Source organism: Apis florea, unplaced genomic scaffold, assembly GCF_048593485.1.
Source record: "Apis florea isolate Af1SG1 unplaced genomic scaffold, ASM4859348v1 contig_3036_pilon, whole genome shotgun sequence".
NCBI classification, from domain to species: domain Eukaryota; kingdom Metazoa; phylum Arthropoda; class Insecta; order Hymenoptera; family Apidae; genus Apis; species Apis florea.
In genome coordinates, this window is record NW_028256694.1 from 1,417,213 (window position 1) to 1,441,075 (window position 23,863).

General features: G+C 30.6%; 2 protein-coding genes across 8 annotated transcripts in view; one reads left to right on the plus strand and one right to left on the minus strand.

The window, feature by feature from the left end:
* Positions 1-2,303: 2,303 nt before the first annotated feature.
* Positions 2,304-10,639, plus strand: LOC100864695 (synaptogenesis protein syg-1). Its single transcript, XM_003698936.4, has 6 exons — positions 2,304-3,108; positions 4,530-4,659; positions 6,783-6,982; positions 7,457-7,777; positions 8,160-8,651; positions 8,818-10,639. Exons 1-6 carry the CDS (start codon positions 2,742-2,744, stop codon positions 9,363-9,365), a joined length of 2,058 nt encoding a protein of 685 aa, XP_003698984.1. The 5' UTR covers positions 2,304-2,741; the 3' UTR covers positions 9,366-10,639.
* kst (spectrin beta chain, non-erythrocytic 5 kst) overlaps positions 10,228-23,863 on the minus strand; it is a 46,013-nt gene continuing 32,377 nt past the window's right edge. For 2 of the 7 annotated variants that reach the window (XM_086908100.1, XM_086908094.1), the window contains exons 7-22: positions 22,526-23,825; positions 21,412-22,455; positions 21,045-21,330; positions 20,878-20,916; positions 20,177-20,395; positions 19,661-20,103; positions 19,358-19,411; positions 16,447-19,238; positions 15,530-16,308; positions 15,084-15,455; positions 14,579-14,998; positions 12,549-14,508; positions 12,322-12,447; positions 12,178-12,252; positions 11,944-11,975; positions 10,228-11,762 (exon numbers count right to left, since the gene is read on the minus strand). In XM_086908100.1, coding sequence (XP_086764226.1) covers positions 11,529-11,762; positions 11,944-11,975; positions 12,178-12,252; positions 12,322-12,447; positions 12,549-14,508; positions 14,579-14,998; positions 15,084-15,455; positions 15,530-16,308; positions 16,447-19,238; positions 19,358-19,411; positions 19,661-20,103; positions 20,177-20,395; positions 20,878-20,916; positions 21,045-21,330; positions 21,412-22,455; positions 22,526-23,825 — 10,175 coding nt within the window. In that variant the 3' untranslated portion in view covers positions 10,228-11,528. The remainder of the gene's footprint in view (positions 11,763-11,943; positions 11,976-12,177; positions 12,253-12,321; positions 12,448-12,548; positions 14,509-14,578; positions 14,999-15,083; positions 15,456-15,529; positions 16,309-16,446; positions 19,239-19,357; positions 19,412-19,660; positions 20,104-20,176; positions 20,396-20,877; positions 20,917-21,044; positions 21,331-21,411; positions 22,456-22,525; positions 23,826-23,863) is intronic. The other 5 variants (XM_086908098.1, XM_086908095.1, XM_086908096.1 and 2 more) reach the window with 5 other exon arrangements.

Here is a 23,863-nt window from a genome sequence, read left to right on the forward strand (position 1 = left end):
ACTGATCATTATTAATCAACAATCATAATTAATCAACAATAATTCTTAAAAAAATTCTTAAAGAAATTTTAATCTTTCTTTCTCGTTGTTATTTTGCCATAATCTTACACAATTAATTATTACTAGATATGTATCGTCTATTTAATTCGTTGCGTTATTTATAATTCCCGCCAGAATAAATATCCAGAATCCCGCCATGATTAAATTCTGCAATCTTGATAACAATGCAAATGATATGAAAATAATAATAAGTCTTTAAAAGTCTCAGAAATTTGGGCCACAAAAATATATTGCATAATTGGTTTATTCCAGTATCTAATCTGTAGTATAAGATCTTTTCTATGGTAGAATAATTATAAACATATTCAATATCAAATATAATTTTTAAAATGAATTGAATTAAATTATCTTTTCTTATAATATAAATAATCAAATAATGATTTATTTTATTATTGAAATAATAAATAGCAAAGAGTACATAGTAGCGTATATTCTTTTATAAATGAAGGGATTCGCAATATTTTTTCTCATAAGGAAAAACTCGTTTTCTCAAGAATTGATTTAACTCGTAGTTACAATGAATTATATAAATTAATCCTTGCGATATTTTTCTTTAATAGTTTATATCAATCATTATAATCTCATCAAAATGACTATGTCGATAAGATGGATAAATGAATGAGTAAATCAATTAACAGCTCATTAGCACAGTCATCTATCATTAATATCTATCTACACAATAAAATGATTCATCGTCTTCTTGAAATTTTATTATGATAATTTAATTATTATAATTTAATAATATTACAAAATAGTAAAATTATAAGATGTAAATTATTTTCTAAAAAAAATTTGGAAATAAAAAATAAGATATACCTCTATCGGTAATTTATCTTAATTTATATAATAGATTAATAGATATAAATATTCCTTTTTAATCTTTAAAGTAGGTGGATCTAAAAATACAATAAATCATTAAATGTTACATATCTCCTTCCTCCTTTAAAACTTATCAAAAGTATCTATTGATTAAATTACATTTAATATCAATTTGCAAAGATCCAAAATTTCATTGTGACAAGTTTGGGGATCAATTAAAGAGGGCGTGATGATGGTTTATGCTAGGTAAGCGCAAAATAAAGAGTACCTAGAACAAATGGGCGGCTAAACTCGCCATAGCATGGCATAATGATAACACGCTCGAATAATAAGGATAGCCAACAGAGGAGACAGGGTTGGATACGCACGCGTGGGCCTGCGTTTGGGGCCCGTCTTCCGCTTCCACTCCGGTGAATGTTCTTTAACTCTGGTTCAGTTCCACTACGTGCTTACAGCATTGTACTCTGACGTCCTAGATATACTTGATTTTGTGTACGAGACTGTTTTCTTTTCTTGTTTCTCAGGCATCGTTCGTTTCCCGTGCATGATCCACCTATTCTTCAAATTATAATTTTCAACAACTTAATATTCCATTCCATAACTTACTTTTATGAAAACATTTGAAAAGAAAAAAGTGTTTTGTGAAAGAAAATCTAATTTTTTTTAACGGAAAATTTTATTCGTTTAAATTTATGATTGTGATTGTGACTTACAAAATTTTCTATTTAAAATTTTAAAAGACATAAAAATAAAAATATGGAATAAATGAAATAGATAAAAAGTGAGAATTTGTAAGAATTATGGTGACATATAGATAACAAATGTGTTAAAAATTATATGAAATAGAATTCAATTTACCGCTACAAATGATAATGAAAGTGATACTCGTTATAATCTATGAAAGTTTTAATGAAATCAAACATTATTTAATCTAATCCAGGTTATTTTATTTATGAAAGTTCAAAAATTTGTATTTTCTAAAGAATGTTTTGAATTTATACGTATATTTTGTTTCACGTAGTAAAAAAAAGCAAAAAAAATTTGAATTTTATAAGGGATGTAAAAATGTTTCAGTCAACTACCGATGATGGCGCTACAAGTTCTATGCTGTCACAGAGTTTCATTCGAATTTCACAACAGTTCACGCACACTTCGTCTCATATTCTTCAACGGAGAGATTCTCGATGTTGGTTATAAACTATTAGATCAATTATGAATATTAATGTCTCCGTCGAAACTATAATTTTGAATTTACATATTAATTTTTATTGAATGTGATAACATTTAAATTTTGTGCGAGTGTTTAATATTTTGTGTTTTAAATTCGCATCAAACTGAAGTGTAGTGAAAATATTTTATCAAAAGAAGATTTAAAAAATTTAAATTTTAAAGTTTTCATTCGTAAACAAATATTTTAAAAAGTTAAAATCATTAATTAATTATGAAAGAAATATAAATATTGTTACAAATATATAAATATTGTTACGTGTTATGTTTTCGAAATATTTTATCTTCGTTTCGTTCGGCGCCAATTTTTTATGACGCTCAGCAATCGATTCATGGATCGATTTGTAATACGATATCGAATAATTTTATATAACATCGATTATTTTCAACGAATTTAAAAACCGTCATTTGTGATACAGTTTACAACGAACTTATTCTAACAAAATACAATAATATTCTATAATAAGAAATTCATCTCGAAGTAGAATCGATACTAAAAACAAGTGTCAAAGTATTATCGATAATGAGTATTCCAAAGGATCAAAGCTAATATATTATATGTAAATATACAATAAAATTTTTAAAAACAAAATTCTAAAAAGTACTGATACTTATATCTAATTACGATCTTCAAAATGAACTTCATTTATTTTCAAAGCATTACTGTGATCATATTTATAATCATTGTTCTCATTAATGCTGAGCAAAGATTCGCAGAGACTCCAGCATTATATCAAGAAGTTTCCTCCGGTGATGATGTGCAATTACGATGCAGAGTGCAAGACAAACGAGGTCAGTGTATTTGGCAAAAAGACCGGAAGCCAGTAGGTATGCATCCAGATAAATACGAATGGGCCAGTGGACGTGGTAGTGATTGCACCCTCCTTATCAGAAGAGCTTCCCTTGATTTCGATGACGGGTATTGGGAATGTCAGGTTACTTCTGGCGATTTCACACGACAGGATGCACTAACCTCTTTACCATCTCGTCTTTTAGTTAGAGGTAAGATTTTTTTGATGAGTAAATAATTGATGAACTTTGAATAATTTTTAAAATGAATTATTCGATATTTAATAATAGGATTATGATCAATCGCCACTAGAGGGATACTTAATTCTTATGTTCTCGCAAGTTTGTAACAATTGAATCTTCCATATAAAATATATAAAAATTATATTTTTATGATATTCTTATAATCTCTTTTTTTTTATAGTTGTTACTTAATTTATTTATTAATTATTTCATGTTTTTTTAATTAATTTTTTCACTTATTTGTTTCTTTTCTTTTTTTTTTTTTAATTTATTTCAAATATTTTTTTTCTAATATTTTGTGTTTCTAATTTATTTTCAGTATTTGTTCTCTCATTAATATAAAACACCAGATACCGAAGAAAATCTCTGATTTCCTAGAATGTTTAAAATTCTTTTTTATATTCACTGGTCTCTAATGCCATATGAATAATATCATGTTATATGCTTTGAAAAAAACTTCCTCTTCACTGTATCAAACGACTACCGACTAAATTTCCCAGACTTGTATCGGGCCAAGAATTTTTTTACCCACTTAAGAATCTTCGATACCAGCGTGCACGATATTATCATCTTAAAATAGCCCTCTTTCCAAAAAAAAAAAAAAAGAGGAACAGATTGCCTGCTTTTTCTAACGAAAATCTATGTCTGGGAAATTACTTCAAGTTTATATTAACCCGGTAAACCAATTTTTCTTCTTAAAAACACGGTTAAAATTACTGTTTCTAATGGATCGCATATTAATGTAATATACACTTAAGTGGCAATTATGAAATCAAAAGAGATTACTGTGATCTCCAACGTTCCGCGAAACGTTAAAGCGTAAAATAAGTGTGTACACTTAGTTTTAACGCAACGTTGCATTTTTACGTCGGTAGAGAAATATCGCTTTCCTCGCCGTGAGTGATCCTTGACGAATCATGTGTATGGCTAATCAGATTCTGACGCCTTCTCAATGGAACGATGTAGATTTGGCGGTGCTTGAAATTTACTAAACACGGCCACGATATGATGTAACGCGACTGCAACTAGTTCTATTTTTCTTTTTCCCATTGCATTTTTGCAACAAAATTTCGCGTTAATTCGGCACAATTTTCTGCCAAATTGAATTTACAAATCCAATATTTATATATGTGTATTGTAATACAATAACTATAATTTACATGATTGAAAAATCATGGAAATTATTATATGAATATTAATGTGTATAATTTTTTAGTAAATTATGAAAATTTTTATTTATAATTGATGTGAATATGAAAAGAAAGAATGAAAGAATGAAAGTGAAATGAAAATATGAAAAAATTTTTATATACAATCATTAAAAGAAGAGATTTAAAGTTGCTCTTTTATTTTTGTTATTATGAAATATCTTTTCTCTGTATGAATTTCAGTAAAACCCCGAAAGCCACGGTTGGAGTACGGAGGGACAATTTTAAATTCCGCCCTGACTTTAAGGGAAGGTCAGGAAGTTACCATTTCCTGTGTATCAAGATATGGAAACCCACCGGCCCTTATCAAATGGTGAGTCTAGTTAATTTCTTTTCAAAGGGTAAATTTAATGCACACATAATTATTTCAATATATATATATATATGGTATATTTAAAAATCATTAAGATTTCGTTTTTTAAATTCTAAAGTTTATAAATAGCAATTTGATCATAAAAATGATTTGTCGATTCATTTTTCGTCCTCTCGTTAGGTTCATTTTAATTGTACTCAACAACAAAACACTTGTACAACGGTATTCACTAAATTCCTATTGTTTTTGCAACTACTTTCATTTAGAGTTATGCTAACTGTAAGTGAAATTATATTATTATCTTTTATAAATAAATTTACATAAAAAGATTAATAAGGGATATTGATAAACCACAAGAATTAAATTAATGTAATTCTGTTTTATCATAGATCAATCAGATCGTAGAATATTTCAAGAGCAACAAGAAAAATTTTCTAAAAAGTTTCCTCGTTTCTGTGACTAGACACCGATTCTTTATCTTCACAGATTTTCTACTTTCATGAAAATACAGTTTCATCAAGAGATGCAAAAAAAACGCAATTCACAAAGGCAATAGATGAAATAAGAAGCTATAATGCGGTATTTATGCAGCAGAGAAGTTTGCCAGCAACTTTTTTTATGTCATGGTCTAGTGATCAGTTAGCCACACCTCATCTAAATTCTTATAACATAAAACTCACTCTATACTGATCATCACGTTTGCATGAGCAGCGTTACAATTTCCACGATCCCCTGGCATTTGTGAATGCACGTGTTACATGCGGTGTAAACACATTCTCATCTGACTTTAAGATGATAAATTATCGTAATTGCGGATTATAAATTATCGTATATTTTATTTCATTGCCTTTAATATAAAAGTTATATTAATAAAATTAGAAACTCACATAACTTCCAAGTCGAAAAACATAGTTAATTGATTGTAATTGGATATGTGGAATCATAATTGTATTGTTTCTCTTTATGGAAAGAAGGAATTTTCTATAGTTCTATAGTCTTATTGTTAAAAGATCATTAATCGATACTTAGAAAGCGCAAACGATTTAGTTGAAAGAGGAAATCGTACAAATGGAGGACAAGTTTCACTGGTAATTGTCCGTGAATCGAATCCGATCCGTTTCATTTTTCATGGAATTATATCTCTCAAATACTTGCTTGAAAAAAAAAAGAAAAAATATTCTTTTTTTTTTTTAAAATTCATTTTCAGAAACGAATTTTTTTAAAATAGTGAAATTTATAACAATTTTTTTCCTAAAATAAAAATAAAACACAATATATCCAAAACAAGCAAAAAAATTTTAAATATTTTATTTTTTTTTTTCTATTAAATTAAAAAAGTTTCAAACACTAATCAAATTTCTCTTTTGATTAAATTTTTATTCAAATCAATTCATAGTTTTTTGCTATTTTCCATATCTTTTGTGACATCAACGCCTGCAAAAGAGCGAACACACTTGCTCTACAACTACTTACATAATAGATGCTTATGTTAGCAAGATGCTTATGTTTTTCTCGCAGAAATGAATCGAATATGGAAGGAAGAAAGCACCAGAACAGTACCTAATTTCACACTTTGTCTTGCATTCGTAGAAATTATGTTGACTATTGTAACGGAGCAAGCTTCCAGCGATTCTTTTACAACCTTTAATAGGCATGCTGTCTATTTTGTCTTTTTCTTATATTTTTTCCTTTACTCTCTGTCTCATTCCCTTTGCTTCGTTGCACTGAAGATACAGTGGCAATCGTAATTATGCAGATTGTAGTTGTAGAAGCGGAGAAACTAGCTGCAGGCATAGTCGCCCCGTGAATCATTCTAGAAAGGGTATAAACCTTGAATATCGGTATTCGTGAGAAATTTCTAAATGGCTTTCCGGAAACTTGAACGTAATTGCTGTTTAGATATAGTGACAAAATTTTGTGTATTGAATTTAATTAATTTCTGCTTGATTATAATTTTCCTTTCTCTTATTTCTGTTTTTGAAGACTCTTCTGAGACTTTTATATAGGTAAAAAAATATATCTGCAAAAAAGTTTTCTAATAAGAACAGAACATTTCTATTTTATTAAAGTGTAAAATAGAAATTAATAAAATAGAGATATTAATTATTTGTTCTTTTATACAGGTATATAGGAGGAGACGAAATAGAACCATTGAGAGAACAAACAAATGCAACGGAAGTGGACAGTCCTAAAACTTCAGCGGCCCACAGCCTTCTCCGAGTTCGTGGACAAAGGGAGAACCATGGTCTGCCGATTCAGTGCATCACGATGCATCCATCCAGCATCGTTCCAGCTTCTGCGGAAACACGATTGGATGTGCATTGTATGTATATTTCGCTTACTTTTGTACAAATATATAGACAAGTTTCTATTTATACAGAATGGAAACAACTGCGTTTGTAATTCACGCTACACTTCACTTTTAACTATTTTAGTGAATAGATTCGGAAAGCTCTTGATGAAATGATGTACACGATGAGCAATGATGATAATTCCTTCAATAAAATAAAAGTTGAACGATAATTTTTAGCAATTGAAATTAAGAAGATGATTCGACGAATTTGTATTTTTTTTTAAGAATATTGTATATGAAAAGTAATAGTTCTATATCAGGATTATACAAGATTTCCAAGGATGGATTTCTAATCTCTTTATTTTAGAAATTATCAAGAAATGCGTTTTGCATCGTATCTCTGTTAAAATCTCATAAATTTTATATACAAAATCAAAAAAATTAACTATATTTTTTATTCTCTCTTAAAAAGAAATTATTGTTAAATTGGATATTAATTTTCAGATTCTCCTGAAGTGAGATTAGAGACGAAGCCACGACTTCTAGTTTCAGCCCTTGAGGATTCGGCCAGTTTTATGAGCCTGAAATGCTTCGCGGACGGCAATCCCAGCGGAACGATCAAGTGGTTCAAGGATTCAGCTCCCATCGCGGTAACAAGCAACATAGTAACGTTGATGCTAAACAGAACGCAGCAGAACGGCACGATGACCGGCTCCGAGCTAAGATTCGAGCCGGTCAAGAGAAACGACGCTGGTCTCTATTCTTGCAAGGCGGTCAACATTATTGGTGAAAGCACCGCGGCTAACTACAGGCTGGATGTACAATGTTCGTAGTCCGACTTTTACTGTGTTATTTTTTTTTTTTTTTTCCCCTTCGTGAACAATAACCGTGATCAGTTATGAGAACACGTCAATTTGACTACTTTCCTTGACTAATGGCCATTCTTTATGTCTTAACCGCTTTTCGAAGAAGGAAAAGATAGAGCAATGATAGAACATTTGTTTGTCACTTATTAATGGTATCATGATTTGCTTAAATTGAAACAGTTATTAAATTTCTCTCTGTTTCAATCAATTTTAGAAATTATGATTTCTTTTGCAGTCTTTTTTCACTTAGAATTTTTCTAAATGATAAATTCTATTTTCCTTTAAATATCCATAAAGAATGTATCATTTTAAATCTATTGTTTAAATTTTTTATTTTTTAGATGGACCGAGGTTAAATTCAGAAGATCCTGCTCATAATAATACCATTAAAAAATTCGAAGAGACTACTCTACTCGGTACAAGTTTAGAACCTTTTGAGTGTACAGACTTTGAGGCAAATCCTCCACCTCAATACCGATGGATGCATCTTCGTGGTGGCGTAACAGAGGCCATCGAGAATCCATTGCAGACCAAAGATGGTGGTAAACGATTGCGTTTGGAGAATGTAATGTGGTCCGACGAAGGAGAATATCGATGTGTGGCATTCAACGTGATCAACGGAGTGCGGAGAGAAATGCCCAGCGAGGCTCGTTATATGCTTCACGTAACCGGACCTCCTGAGATCCAGGCGAGGCCTTCTTCCGGTGGAAAGGGCATTTACGAGTCGCTAGGATGGGCTGGCGAACCGGAACATATTTTGAAATCTCGTTTCTGTTCGAGACCACCACCTAGACTCGTTGCTTGGCAATGGGGAAGCTCACATATCAGAGCTGGTAAATATTAAATTCGATATGTACTTATCAATGAATCCTTTGATGGAGATATTAGAATTTGGAAAAAGATTTAATCGATCTTTTTTTCTTCTCTAAAAATAAGAAGAAATTAAATTTACAAAGAGTATCATTAATTATTCGTCAATTACTCTTTTTCTTTGTTCAGGTGAAAGTATTCATCCAAAATATGAAGCATTATCGTTAGAGCATATCAAAGAAAACGAAATACCAACAAATTGCTATTGGGCAAAATTGGTAATCAAAGATCTCCAAACGGAGGATGCTAGAATATATACCTTGTTAGTAGAAAGTGAAAAAGGCAGAGATTCCACTAATATCAAGTTAATTATTCGTGATCCAACGGAGATGAGAGTAATTGCAGCAGCAGCTGCAGTAGGATTATTGTTTCTTCTTCTTTTAATATCCATTGCTGTGTATTCAGTGTTAAGATTAAAAAGTAGACAATATCGTCAAGAAGAAGAAGAGGGTAGTATTGCTGCAGATGCATTTTATAGTAATACACCTACGACAGACAGACAAAAAAATATAAACTTGTCTCAGAATAAAGAATACACAAGAAAAACGAACTCGGAGGGTGGATTGGCTGTCACATATGACTATGATCAGATCACAAAGCAGGTGCGCGCCATAAGTCCAGAAGCGCTAAAAGTCAGACGGGCACCAGCTGTTCTTCAACCACCAACCATTGTGTAATTATTAACGTATCCATTGCCATGATGATTATTAGTAACTAACAATATACCCCATTTTATTGTGACCTGTCTGTTGCCGGTTATATTACATAAACTCATTCTTATTGAAAACAGATCAATTTTTATTATTTATGATTAAAAATATGAATTTTTTTTTAGTGTAAATTACTAATGATATCATTATAAAGTTAATTTTTTTTTTTTTAACTAATGAATGTGATAATTTCATTATAAATATTACTGAATATTGAACATTTTTAAGAAATTTTATTTTATTTCGTAGAATTTAAATTATTTGTTGTTATTACTATTGTTGCATTTGAGACTTATTTTAAGCTTTATTAAGTTTAATTTATATAGTAAGTAAACATAAAAATCTGTAAAATTCTTTGCAACATAAGTATTTTTGATGTACTCAAATTATATCTTTAGCATTTGTGTAATTGATCTCTTTTTTTTTTTATTATAATATTTTTTATTGGAATAAAGATATCTTATTTTTTTTGTAATTTTCTTTTGATCTATTGATATTTAGTTTTGCAATTATATTTTTATGTAAAATAGAGATAATGCCAAATAAATATATGTATATATTAAACTATTACAGAAAGAAAATGTTGTTTAATATTAGAAAATACTTAACTAATTTCAATTTAACATAACATAGCACTAAATGCAACGAATTTTGCATTCTAAAATAAGATCTGTTAATATGATGTTAATTAATAAGATATATTCAATATATTCAGTGCAATAATGTATTATTGCATTATATTAATTTATTATTAATTCTAAGCATAATCTAAAAAAACGTTTAATCAATTTTGTAATAATAATTATTGGGATTTTAAAAATATAATTCATCAATTTAAATTTTTTTTTATTTGTATAATTTTTTTCTCGATCTCAGTGATATTTTAGCGCAAAAAGTGATGTTCTATGTACTTAATTATAATAACTCTTACAGTCTACATAATATATATAATTAATCTTTATGTAATATTAAATACACTTTACACATTGTAACATTATTTTACTATAAAAAAAAAAAAATGGTATAATCATTAAACTTTAAGACGGTTTCTTGATTTTTTCAAAAAATATGTATACATATTTCTGGCATTTTAATTAAATTATAAGATCATTGGTCCTGAACAGGCATTTTCAAATATATAATTATTTGCAACATATATTACTGATATTTATAAAACTTAAACCTTACATTATTCACGCAATTGCATATTCCTCTTCCATACATTTCAACATTCCTCTTAAAGTCAGGTACACACTTTAAATAAATTCAATAACATTCATCGCGTGTAAGGTATAATTCTAGCATAATTCTGTCCTTTGTAGCTTTATGGTGCATCTAAAGAAATTTATGAAACAATTTAACAATCATAGTAACTATAATAATAAATTCTTGTCATTATAAAATTTATATGTTGCATAATAGATTTTTCCAAAATGGAAAATCAATCTTTATATAATAATAATTTTTTAAAAATTCTTTGTTCAATGATTGTTTCTTTTTTTTTTGTCTTAATATTTTTCAATCCCTGATATATAAATGTACATTTGCACATTTTAAGATAAATAATATGAAGATACAAATTATTCATTTATATATATGATAACTTTTGATTTAATATTTGAATTGAACATGCCATATGATTTTTCAGAAGATTATAATAAGAGCAACTTTTAAATTTCATCCAACAAAAATGGTCCCATTAAATTTAAATTATTATATATTTTTTTATTGTATGAAAATTAATATCAGGGAATTAATTTTTTAAGAAAAAAAAACTTTAAGATATATATGTTCATAATATAATATATTGTTTTCAAATTAAGTCAAATTGTAACTTCATTAACTATTTGAATAAAGTATTTTTTCTTTGTTCGCGTTATAGTTTGTATATAGCCTTTTTTTTTGTACATTAGTTCAACGCGTTATTAAATAATGCGATCGAGAAAATAAAATTTGTATAATACACAAATTTTGTGTGAATTTTTTCATATTTTATGCTACAAAAGTAACATATAAACTTTTTTCCTAATTTGAAGGGATTTTATTTTTTTTTTTTTGTTCCGTAAAAATTTGTACGCTTATTACAGATATATTAAATTCTGTAAAGCGTAAATATTATCGTCACTAGGGTTACGATTGAGGTTTCTTACGTCTGCCAAATAAATTGCTTAATACAGAACTTCGTTTGTAATCGCGATCTTTGCGATTACTACCAACGCTATGTTCACTTTCTGATCCACTTTCGCTAGCTCTTCTACTATCTATATTTGAGAGAGTTTGAGAATTTTGTGGAATTGTTGGAGGATCCACGTATGCTGGTAAAGATACTGGTCTACCTGTGAAGGAATTATTTTGCTGCATACCCTATAACAAATGCATTAACATTGTTATGATAATGATAATATTATTTATAATATTATATCAAAAATCTTTATAACTTATAAACGAGTATGTTTTTTTTTATCTAATTAATCTATTTTTTTATCTTTAATAAATATATTTTCTTGAATAAAAAAATATAAATAATATAAATGATATTGATTACCTGTCTGGAATTTATGGGAACGTTTCCATAAGCTGCAACATATTTATTTTCTTATATTAATTTTTGTACATAGCAATTATTAATACAAAGAATTTATATTTTTAATTGAATTCATATAATATATGTTAAATATTAGGAAGACTTCAGGATAAGAAAATACAGGATAAAAACAAATGGAAGATTGAATAAAACATAGAAGAATAAATTGTTGATAAACAATTAACAATGACTAACCAGAATCATGAGGAACACCCCATTGAGCTATTCTGGTTGGTGGAGGAGCACTTGATGGCAAGGGAGGTGCTAACTCTACAAAACAATGACATACAATAAACAAAAGGGATCTTCCACATATACATAAAGAATTTTTCTAAATACCTTGATTAAGATCAACACTCTGTCTATGCCAGTTTGTATTAGATGAATATTGATTGGATCCATTGTGATTTAATGTTATATTACGTTGCTGATAAAAACCGGGTCTTCCTTGAATTTGTTCTATATCTATAAAATCAAAAAAATCATATTATATCATAGTTTTTTTTATTATTTCCATAAAATTTTTTGTTTAAGAAATTTAAAGAAAATTTATTTAAGCTATATACCATCACGTCTATATTGCGGAATAGTTTCTGAACTAGGAGATCTCATTGGAATAGGAGGAGGTGCCCCTCTTGGAGGAATAGGTGGCTTTTCTCCGGAATTTGGTTGATATTGATCTCTCTGACTTGCCAATTGTTCTTGTTGTATCAATTGTTGTTGCTGTGCTAATAATTGTTGTTGTCTATGCATTTGTAAGAATTCTGTCTGTGTCTGAGGTGGTTCATTCCTCTGAGTAGCTAAAAATTCAGTATTACTTTGCAAATCGCGTTTTTGTTGATTTTGTCTGTGCATTTGAAGAAATTCAATTTGTACACTACTTGGCGAATGTTGATTTGATATATCACGTCTGATCACAGAATTTTTTCGTTCTAACTCCGGAGTCGAAGCACGACTGCTACCAGTTGAAATAGTATCATCAACATGATCTATAGTTACATTCTGTAATCTTTCCAGACCTTCCTTCTGCGATTCATCGTAACTTAATAATTGTAGACTTGGTGGTAATTTAGCGTGAAATGATATTTTATTGACCCAATCTTCCATTTCTTGTTGACTTGGTGCTAAGAACAAAAATTCTGATCCATCTGTACATTTCAATCTAAACACATTTTTCTTTTTGGTGTAATCATCTGCTTTTTCACATATGGCATTGAAAATAGTAATAGGAGCAGTGGCTGCTTTACTTGATGAGAAATCCTCCATATCTTTAAAGAAACACAGAAGCTGTCCACATAATACTGTATAGTATTGCTTCCACGAACGTACAGCTGCTTTTTTACCAGCACTTTGAAGTTCATGTTTCCTTTCTAATAGACCTTGAATTTCTACTGGCGGAAGAGCATCCATATTTTCCATCCTCTGAAGTTTCCTAAAGCTCTGAGTTCTTCTTCTGGTCGTGAAACTAGGTGTTCTTTTCGGTTTTTTCGTATCTACTTTCATACTCTCTGCTCGTTTAATATCAGGAGTTGTTCTTCTCAACTTCTCACCAAATACATGAGAAATACCATGTGGCTTTTGCACTGGTGTCGAATCTAAACCTTCAGTTGTGGTTGAAGCTTTCAGAGGCGATAGTTTATTAATAGATTCATGTTCTTCAGTTGTTCCATTAAATTCATCATGCACAGCATGGTGAGGACTATCAAGTAGTCTTCTTCGTTCTTCTTCACGTTTCCTTTCCTCAGTTATCCTTTGTACTTCCTTACGTTTCCGCTCTTCGAAACGTGCACGTTCTATTCTTTCCTTCTCTGCTTGTCTGGCAGCCATTTCTGCCTTTTGCTGCTTTTGGAATGCTTTTTCTAACATAGTTATACGCTTAAGAGCATTGAATCTTTCTTCCTGCGCTTCAATAGTCTTCTCAAAATCTTCATGCTTCCGTATTAATTCTTCTACTTGAGAAATACTTTCTCCTAACTTACCATCGTTCAACATAGGTTCTCTACTCACAATCCAATTTTCCAATGTTTCTGCATCACGTTTGAACAATTGAGTATCTAGATTCTGTTCATAAATATGTCTTCTCTGTTCCCATGTGTCCTTTAGAAACTGTTGTCTGTGTTGTAAAACAGATATTTTCTCCTCTATTTCCCTTGCCATAAAATGGCCTTCTTCTATCAATTCCTGACCCGTTTTGTAAAATTTATCAAATGCTTCGTTGCGTGTTTCAATTTCTGTTTCATATTCATTGTGTCTCAATATCAATGCTTCAGCACCTGGCACGTCACGAGCTAATTCAGGAGCTGTTACTTTGGCTACCATTTCATTTATCCAGGACATCAAGTCTCGGTATTCACCCAAGTATGCCTGCAGTTGTTCTGCTTGAGAGAGTTTGCTTCTTCTTTGAGCTGCTTTCTCTAATAATTCATTCCAAGTTGCTTCAGCTTCTTGATGTTTTACTTCTATATGTGAACGAGCATCTGGGAATAATTCAATTAATCTAGAAGCTTCGTCCATCAGCAATTCAACCTGACAACAAAATTCTTTTAGCTTGTACTTTGAATTTACATTTACATCAAAAGAGATATTTATGAAATACCTGCTCTTTTACAGCACCTAAATCCGTCTCAAATCCTTGATGCTTTCTTACCAATGCTTGGATTGTTTCCAAATCATGACCATAACCATCAGAACTAAGAGCAGTTTCTTTTTCTTGAATCCAAGAAATAGTTTCATCAGCAGTTCTATCGAACATATGTACTTGTTTTGCACCTGCCAATGCATCTTGTCGAGCATGCGCTAATTCCTTTAAATCTTCCCATTGTTGCTTTGTTTCGTCGATTTTCATTAAAATTTTAGTTTTTTCTGGATTATTTTCTTGAATTAATTTTTGTCCTTCATCTAATACTGCTGATACTCGACCTTCACTTGTTGTTAAACCGGCTAAAAAGTTATCAAATATCTGAATGAGAAGCTCTACATGTTCTACATCACGACCATAATCTTCTGAAGCAGCAACCTGAAAAAAATTTATTTTTATATTATAATAACAATAGAATCTGTAATATATTGAAAAAAAAAAGCTTTTATTATAAGAAACTTACGGTTGTTTGATCTCCAATCCATTCAATAACTTCATCTGCTTGTCTAATAAATTTAAAGAATTTCTCGCTTTCACGTAATCGTTGAAATCGATACTCTTTTAATTTTTGTAATTCCTTAAATCTCTGTTCGATTTCTGTTTGTTTCTGTGTGATATTATTACTATCAAAATGATGTCTATCTATGAGTCCATGTGAAAGTTTCCTCAAGTTTTCAATAGTATTATTCTCAAAACCAATTAAATCTCGTTCTATTTCCTCTAATTTTTTCAACAGTGATTGAACAGAATCTTCGTCTTTTCCATAATCTGTAGCAGTTAATTGTGGATGTTTCTCTTTAATCCATTGTTCAGCTTCTGTTGCTTCAGCATAAAACTAGCAAATAAATATTAAAACATAATTATCTGTCTAATAAATTAGTTTCTATATATTAATAAAATGATTATTACCATTTGTGATTCAACAGCATCGAGTAAACGTAATTTTCTAACACTAGCTAAATCTTTAAGATGTGAAAGTTTATCTTGTAATTCTTGTGACAATTTTTCAATTTTTTCTGAAGCAAAATGACTGCTTCTTACCATAACTGTAGCTCTACTAACTAGAGACGCGACTACAGGTTCTCTGGAAATTAATTCCGCTTCCAAAGCTTGATGTTTTTTTTGCAATCGTTGTACAGTGGTCAGAGAGCTTCCTAAATCATTGCTTGCAGCTAAAAGTTCTTTTTCTGATAACCAATGTAGTTCATCTTCAACATCCCTTGCAAATTGATGTAGTAATTTAGCATCTTCTAAGTTATCTCTTCTTATCTGCATTGGTTCTTGTAAACTATGATATCTATTTATTGTAGCCATCGCTCTGTCTTGTATTTCATCGCACATAAAATGATTCGATTTCTGAAAACTAGTCGCTGTTTCTTTAATTGATTCACAAGCTTCATTATGACCTAAAACATCGTTTTCCAAGTTTGTATGTCTCTTTAATAAGTTAGCTACACTAGAAAGGTCTTTTCCATGATCTTCTGATTGCAATTGAGTTTCTATTTCATCCATCCATGTCTCGAATTCATCCAAAGTTCGTCCGAAGAGTAAAGCTTGGTAAGCGTCATTTAATCTATTCTTTTTTAATTCACTGGTTTCTTGAAGCATACGCCACTCAGCTTCTAATTCATCTAAACGCTCTTGAATACTATTTGAAGCATAATGGTTTTCTTCAATTAGTGCTTCACCTAATAAAAAAATTATTAAAATTAAGAATAATTTTCAACAAGAAACATATACATATTATATATTTAAAAATATATGATGATATTATATAGCTAAATTTTTGGATATCATTGAATAACTCTATATTAATATTATATTACCTTCATTGACTACTGCTGCTACTCGTCCCTTATTTGCCATAAGTTCACTTTCAAATGCAACATGTTTTTGAATTTTACTCTGTAAATTAGACGAGTCTCTATAGCTTTCATCACTTGCTACTTGTTGTTTTTGATGAAGCCAACCTTCAACTTCGTATATATTTCGAAGGAACTGATGTAAATGATGACTTTCCAATAATTTCTTTCTTCTTGCTCTTGCATTATTCTGTAATTTATCTCTTCTAGTACAAACAGACGCTAATCGTTGCTTAATAACGCTAGCATCTGCATGTTCTTTCGATAAAATTTCATTTGCAAATTTTTCTAATTCTTCAATACGACCTAATTGAGAAATCAGCATTTTTTCAAATTCTTCATGTTTACGTAATAATGCTTCTACACCAGATAGAGATTCACCAAGATCGTCATTGTTAAGAAATGCTTCTTTTGTTGCTAACCAACTGTCTGCTTGATCTGCCTGTTCCTTGAATAATTGTAATTGATGTGCTTGTGTTAATTTTTGTCTTCTAGTTTCCCAAGCATTGGCCAATCCTTGTCTAAGTTTCTCTAGATGTTCCAAATTATCTTTGACATCTTCATTAATAGTTATAAGCTTCTGTCCATGCTCTTTCAAGGCTTTGAATGTATCCTGTCTGCCATCGATCTCTGCTTTCCTTTCTTGATGAAGTTCTAATAAGGCTTTAGCTTCAGATATGGTTGTTGGTGGTTCAGATTCATCCATACGTTTAATTGTATCAGCTACCCAAAGTTCTAACTCATGTAAGTCAGCTTGGAATTTATGTAAAGTATAAGCTTGATTTAAAGCTTCGCGACGATGTTGAGTAAATCGTTGTAAGTCGTCCCAATTAGATTGTAATTCTGATAATATTCCATTTATCTGAGGTGCTTTGTCTGGATATTTCAATGATAATTCTCTAGCTTCTGCTTTATGTTCTTTCAATTTTCCTTCAATGGCAGTCATATCACGTTCCATTGCTTCTTGTTTTCTTTGTAAATGTTCAACAGCAGGTAGATCCTTACCGATATCAGTAGTATTCATAGCAACTGATTTTTCAATGACTCTTTGACTTGTGTCATCTATATCTCTATTAAACAAATGAATTTCTAAAGCTCCAGCTAGCATTTCTCTGTAAGTGCTCAATGCTCCTTGCAAGCCTTTCCATTTATTATTAAAGTTGTCACGACGTTGTTGAATAGCTTTTGATTCATTGTCCCTGCCTTGTTTAATTAATTTATCAGCTAAAGCATTAATTGTCTTTATTCTAGAATCATCTACTCTCATATCACTGTCTACATCATCAAGTTTCCTTTGAAGACTTAAACAGTGTTCATAATCTTTTCCAGTATCTCCAGCTTGGACCATCATTTCTTTGTCTCTTATCCAGGCTTCTATTTTCTCTACTTGATTGTTGAATTCTAAAATATCCTGAGCTTCTTCTAAACCTCTACCACGATTTCCAGATTCCAATAGCAATTTTCTCCACGAAGCATGAAGATGTTCTAGTTGTTGTCGAATTTCAGCACTTGCTGGATGCTTCTGTTGAAGCAATCTCTCTCCTTTAGCCTTTATTTCTTCGATTCTGCTCTGATTTGCTGCTAATTCAGCTTGGAATGCCTGATGTTTTTGTAACTTCTTGATTTTATCCTCCAAACTAGATACTTCTCCTTTAGATGCTTCGGCCTCGAGTTTCTTTTGCTTTTCACCAATCCAAGATTCAGCTTCTGCAACATCTCTAACGAATTGAGCATGTAATAAACCAGCTTCTAATCTTCTTCTTCGTGCATCGCAGAAATTTCGAATTCTTGCTCGTCTTTGTACAACTTCGCTTAATCTTCTAGCAATCGTAGGCGAATCAAAATGATTCTGAGCTAGAAGCTTATCTCCGTGTTCTTGTAAAGCAGTTAACTTTTCTTCTTGTGTTACTAATAATTTTTCGAATTCATTATGCTTCTTTACTTGGGCATCTACTTCTTCAACAGAATCACCAAAGTTATCACCACTCAGTGCAGCTTCTTGAGTGGTCGATAAATTGTCCAATTGTTTAGCATCTCGTAAGAAGAAATGTAGATCTATTAATTGATCTAAATGTACTTTTTTCTGTTGCCAAGCAGTATGTAATTTTTGTCTTTCATCTAATAATTGATTACATTTTTCTTCAACTTCTAAAGCAGCATAATGCCCAGTTTGAACCATAGCTTCGCCCAAATCAAGAACTGAACTAAAGCTATCTTCTCTAGCTTCGATTTCTCCTTTTAAAGCTTCATGTTCTGCCTTTAAGATTTGTGCGCTAGCTGCATCTCTTACTTTATCTTCCGTTGACATTGCGGCACGAAGTCCAGCTGCCCAATTCATCAAATCTCTGACCTGGGTCAAAAATCGTTGTAGATCACAACTTGCTTGTAATTGATCTCTTCTAAGAGCAGATCTTTCTTTCAATTCTTCCCAATGAGCAACAACAATTTGTTGTTGTTGATCAATATGTACTGCGTTATTTCCTGGATAATGTGCTTGCAACCTAGATGCATCTTCAACTAGAACTTGAAGTTGTGCCTCCAAAGCGACTAGATCGTTTTCAAAACCTTCGTGACGTCTAATTAATGCAAGTACAGAATTTAAATCGCGTCCTAAATCTTCTGGTAAAGCTGCCTCTTTTTCTTGTATACGAGATAAAGCTTCAGCTACATCTCGATGGAATCTATGAATTTCACCAGCAGCTTGTAACCTTTGCTCACGATTTCGAATAAGACCAAGAAGATGTTTCCAAGATTCCCTAATTAATTAAATTTGATCATTAAAATATTTTTATCAATTATAGATATTTCGGTAGAATTATGAAACATGCAATATTTACATTAAACAATGTTATAAAATCCATCAATATATACTTACTTAATAAGATCATGCTGTTTTTGCACCTGTCTTACAGGATCATCATCATCTGGTCTGCATTAAATATATATACAAAAATGTTGTTAATAACCCAACACCGATATAATTATACCCTTCATTATATTACCTTTTTACAACCATATTAAAAACTATATTAGCAGAAATTGTGCTAGTATTTATTATTACAAAAATTCAAGAAAGTGCACATGCATTTAGTGAAATTAAAGATTTTATGTAACTTATACAAAATTCTAAATCTATATTATATATATTATTGAAATTAAGTTATATTTAAAATCTTACCCTAATTGCTCTTGTCGTTTCTCGATATCTTGAATATAAGGACTTTCATTAGCAATTAATTTTCTAGCCAACTCTTCACATTGATTAAATCTTTCAGAACCAGCTTCTATTCTGTGTTTAAAATCATTGAATTTAGCTTGTAGTATCAACAAATGTTCATAATCTTGGCCATAATCTTCAGAAGCGGCCGCTTGTTCCTGTTCCTTAATCCATTGTTCTAATTCTCTGCTTTCTAGAAAATATTCATGACGATACATACTCTCCATCAAACGTTGTTGTCTTACTGTAGCCAATCTTTGTAATGCTCGCATTTGTTGAGCGATTGCTTGCTGTTTATTTGCTATTGCTTTGCTGTCAGGATGTTTTGCATTAATCATAGTGGCAGCAGTATGTCCCATTTCTGTTACAATACCATTATAAGTATCTAATTCTAATTCAACTGCCTGTAGAAACAATAATTTTTTAATAAAATGTTAAATGTATGCCTTTTTAAAAAAAAATATTATAAAAATTCACTTTATGTTTTGTTAATAATTTTGTAGCGGCATCGCGATCTCTGCCATAATCAGTGGAACTGAGAACATCATTCTTTTCATTCAGCCAACTTTCAACTTCCCCTGCTTCAAAGAAGAATTCTTGTGCTTTTAAAGATAATTCTAAATCTTTGTTTCGTTCTGCGGCCTTTTCTTGGAGTCCTCTCCACGCTTCGTCGAGTACATCGCATAATTCTCGTATCTGTACATAAATAAAAATTTTTAATTATAGATTTAAAGTATAATTTATTGCTTAATTATATTAAAATAAAAACATAAGGTACCAATATTATCATCCACCATTAAATCATTTTTATTTTAAATATAATTTTTTAATCAAAAAAAAAAAGTAAATAAAGTAAAATCCTATTAATATTATATATATAATATTTTAAAACACAATAATAAAATGCTATATTATTTTAAAAAATATATTTTAATCTTGAAATAAATTATGTAAGACAAGCACATGCATGCTGTAAAAAATTTTTGTTTTTTAAAATATATATGTTTTTAAAATATATATTTAAAATTTTTAGCTTTTTTGTTTTTTACTTGAAAAAACTTTTTTAAAAAATTTTATTATATATTATATAAATTAGATTTAGACAGCTATTTAGCTATTTAGCAAATTACATTGTTACTTTTCAAACAAAACAACACTATTCATGCATTTGTGCCAACCTTACCTCTGCTGACCCAATATTCTTCTAATAGTCCCAACTGTGCAAAAATTATAAATTTTTATTTCAAATTCATATTTGTAAAAAAAAAAAAAGACAATAATAGAGAAAATATCTATTTTTCCTAAAATGTTTTCAAATAATTGTTTTTATTACGTATATCATTACCTTTTTTTTCTCTGGATGGGCCTGATCAATCAAAGCTTGCCCGGAAGCCAATGTTTTGTCTATCATTGGTTGATGGCCAACAATTTCAGCTTCTAGTTTTTTGTGTTTCTTATGCAATGTTTGAGCTTGATGCAAATTTTGTCCAAGAGTCGTCGAGGATGCTTGAGGAAGGTGATCTTTTATCCATTGTAATTCAGCATCTAATTCGAAACCGAATTTATGAAAACGTAAACTTTCTTCTAATGCTTCTCGTCTTCTTTTAGCTGGTTCTTTTAAGCTACGGAATCTATTAAAAAATAAAAAATTAACTCTTTGATAATTTTTAACTTCTTTTCATGCTATTTATAAAATCCAAAATATTACGTACTTTTTTTGTGTCGCTTGGCTAGTTTTCAATATATTTGCGGCGTCAAAATGACCTTCATGAGCCATTTCTTCACCCATGGCGACTAAATCATCCACTTTTTGTTCCCATTGGCACATATCGCTTTCAAGTGTCTGATGTTTTTTCAACAATTCTTTACAACTTCTAAGATCTACTCCTACTTGTTTACTTTGCAAGCAATTTTCTATTTCTTCCAGTTTCAATCTAGCATCTTCCATTGTTCGATTATAACCATGTTGACAAGCAGCTTGTCTTAATCGACGACCTTTTTCCAAAGATAAATCTACTAATTGATTCCACTGATCATTTAATTCTTTTAAAGTTTCTCCTACATCGTCTGATCTGTAATTTTCTTCAGATATCAAAGCTTTTCCAGCTTTATTCACTGCTCTTAATTGCCCTTCATTAGCTCTTAATTCTCTTTCGAACGCTTCATGCTTCTGAAGTTTTCGTTCAAGATTATTTAAGTCCCGATAACTTTCATCGGATGCTGTCTTCATTTTGTCACCTAGCCAATCTCTTAGATCATCCACTTCTGCAGAAAATTGTTGATAATGTTCCGAGGCTTTAAGAGCTGCGCGGCGACGTTGTGCAGCATCTTTCACTTGATTCCTTCGAGCCAAGACTTGATTCCTTCTATCATTGATATAATCTTTATCATAATGATTTTGAGCGATTAATTTATCTGCAGTGTCACTAAATGCTTTTAATCTATCATCTTGTGCATGGAGAGTGTTCTCAAATTTTTCATGTTGTTTTAATAAAGCTTCAACATCATCTAAAGATTCTCCCAAGTCAGTAAACTCTAGGAATGCTTCATGAGAACTAGTAGTAGCTTCAATTTGATCAGCTTCGCGATTAAATTGCTGTAAGTCTAAACATTGTTGCAACCAGGCTTCTTTTGCAATCCAATCTGATGTTACAGCTTGATATAAGCCATGCAATTTATCTAAGCGTTCACTGACATCTACTAAAGTCGGATTACGATGCAATAATTGATTTCCAAGTTCTTCTACCTCACGAAATCTGCAAAAAATAAAATTGTTTATATCTTTATCTAAATTAATTTAAAGAATATTGAAATTTAAATACTTACTCATCTTCTCGAGTTCGTATGTCTTCTCCAAGCTCAATATGATGTTTTCTAAGTTGTTCAGCTGTGGCAACATCTCTAACAGGTTCTTCAACTTTCATCGTTTCTTGTATATCCACAGCCCAATTTATTAAATTCTTTGAACTATTCATGAAAATCTGTTGACCTACTGCATCTTCTAATCTGGATCTGCGTTCCTTAGCTTTTGTTTGAACTTGATTCCATAATTCTTTTATTTCATTTTGTCTAGCATTTACATTATTTAATTCATGTGGATAAGAACTCTTTACACTATTGGCTAATAAATTTACTTTTCGTACTTTTTCTTCAACTGGTGCCAATTCTCTTTCCAAATGTTGATGTCTTCTTTGAAGAGCCTGAACTGTTTTTAAATCTGGTCCAAGTTCTGCAGTGTCTAATTGTGTAATTTTTTCTAACATCCAGTCATGAGCTTCATCACAAGTTCTATTAAACAATTCCACACTGGATGCTCCTTCTAAACTTTTTTCTTTTTGTGTCTTCAGCCAATTCAAATGATCCCAAAGTTGATGAATGTGTCTCTGTCTAGCTTTAACTTTATCCAATTGACTATGTCCTTGTCTAACAAATTCATCAACAGCTGCATCTATGGCTTCTACTCTTTTTCCTGATGCTGAAAGATCTGTAAGAAACTTTTCATATTTTCTTTTAGCAGTTTCAACATTATCCCGTGGGTCATCAGTTCTCAACATTTTTTCTTTATCTTTAATCCATTTCTCAAAATCATCACACTCACGATAAAAACCATAAAGTCTTATAGCATCCTCTAATAATGCATGTCGTCTTAGCGCTAATTCTTGAAGTTCACTATAAGTTTCATTAATCTTTTTTTGTCGTTTTTCTACGCTATCTCCATCAGTAGCAATTTTCCTTTTAACTGGCTTCACTGTTGATTTTATAGATTTCACTCTTCTTACAGGAACTAACTGTTTAACCATCTTTGTTTTTTTCACTCTCTGTGTTACTCTAACTTTTTCTGGTCTTCTCACCTGAACATGTATTATTTTAGGTTCTAATTCACGAACATAATTTGCTGGTACAAATCCATCTGTACCATCTGCTTTTCTGACACTCCACCAATCAGGATTTGTTTTATTTAATAAAAACATTACTTCGCCTTTTACCATGTGCATACCTTGACCACTAAATGGATACAAACTTTTTACTTGAGGCACTAATCTCTCTTCAAGAACCGTTCTAGGTTCTAATCTTTCTACTATTTCATCCACCCATTCATCTTGAGGAACTAGCCTTATTTCTTTACCTAAAATAAGAAACAAAGTATTTTCTAATTTTTGCCTT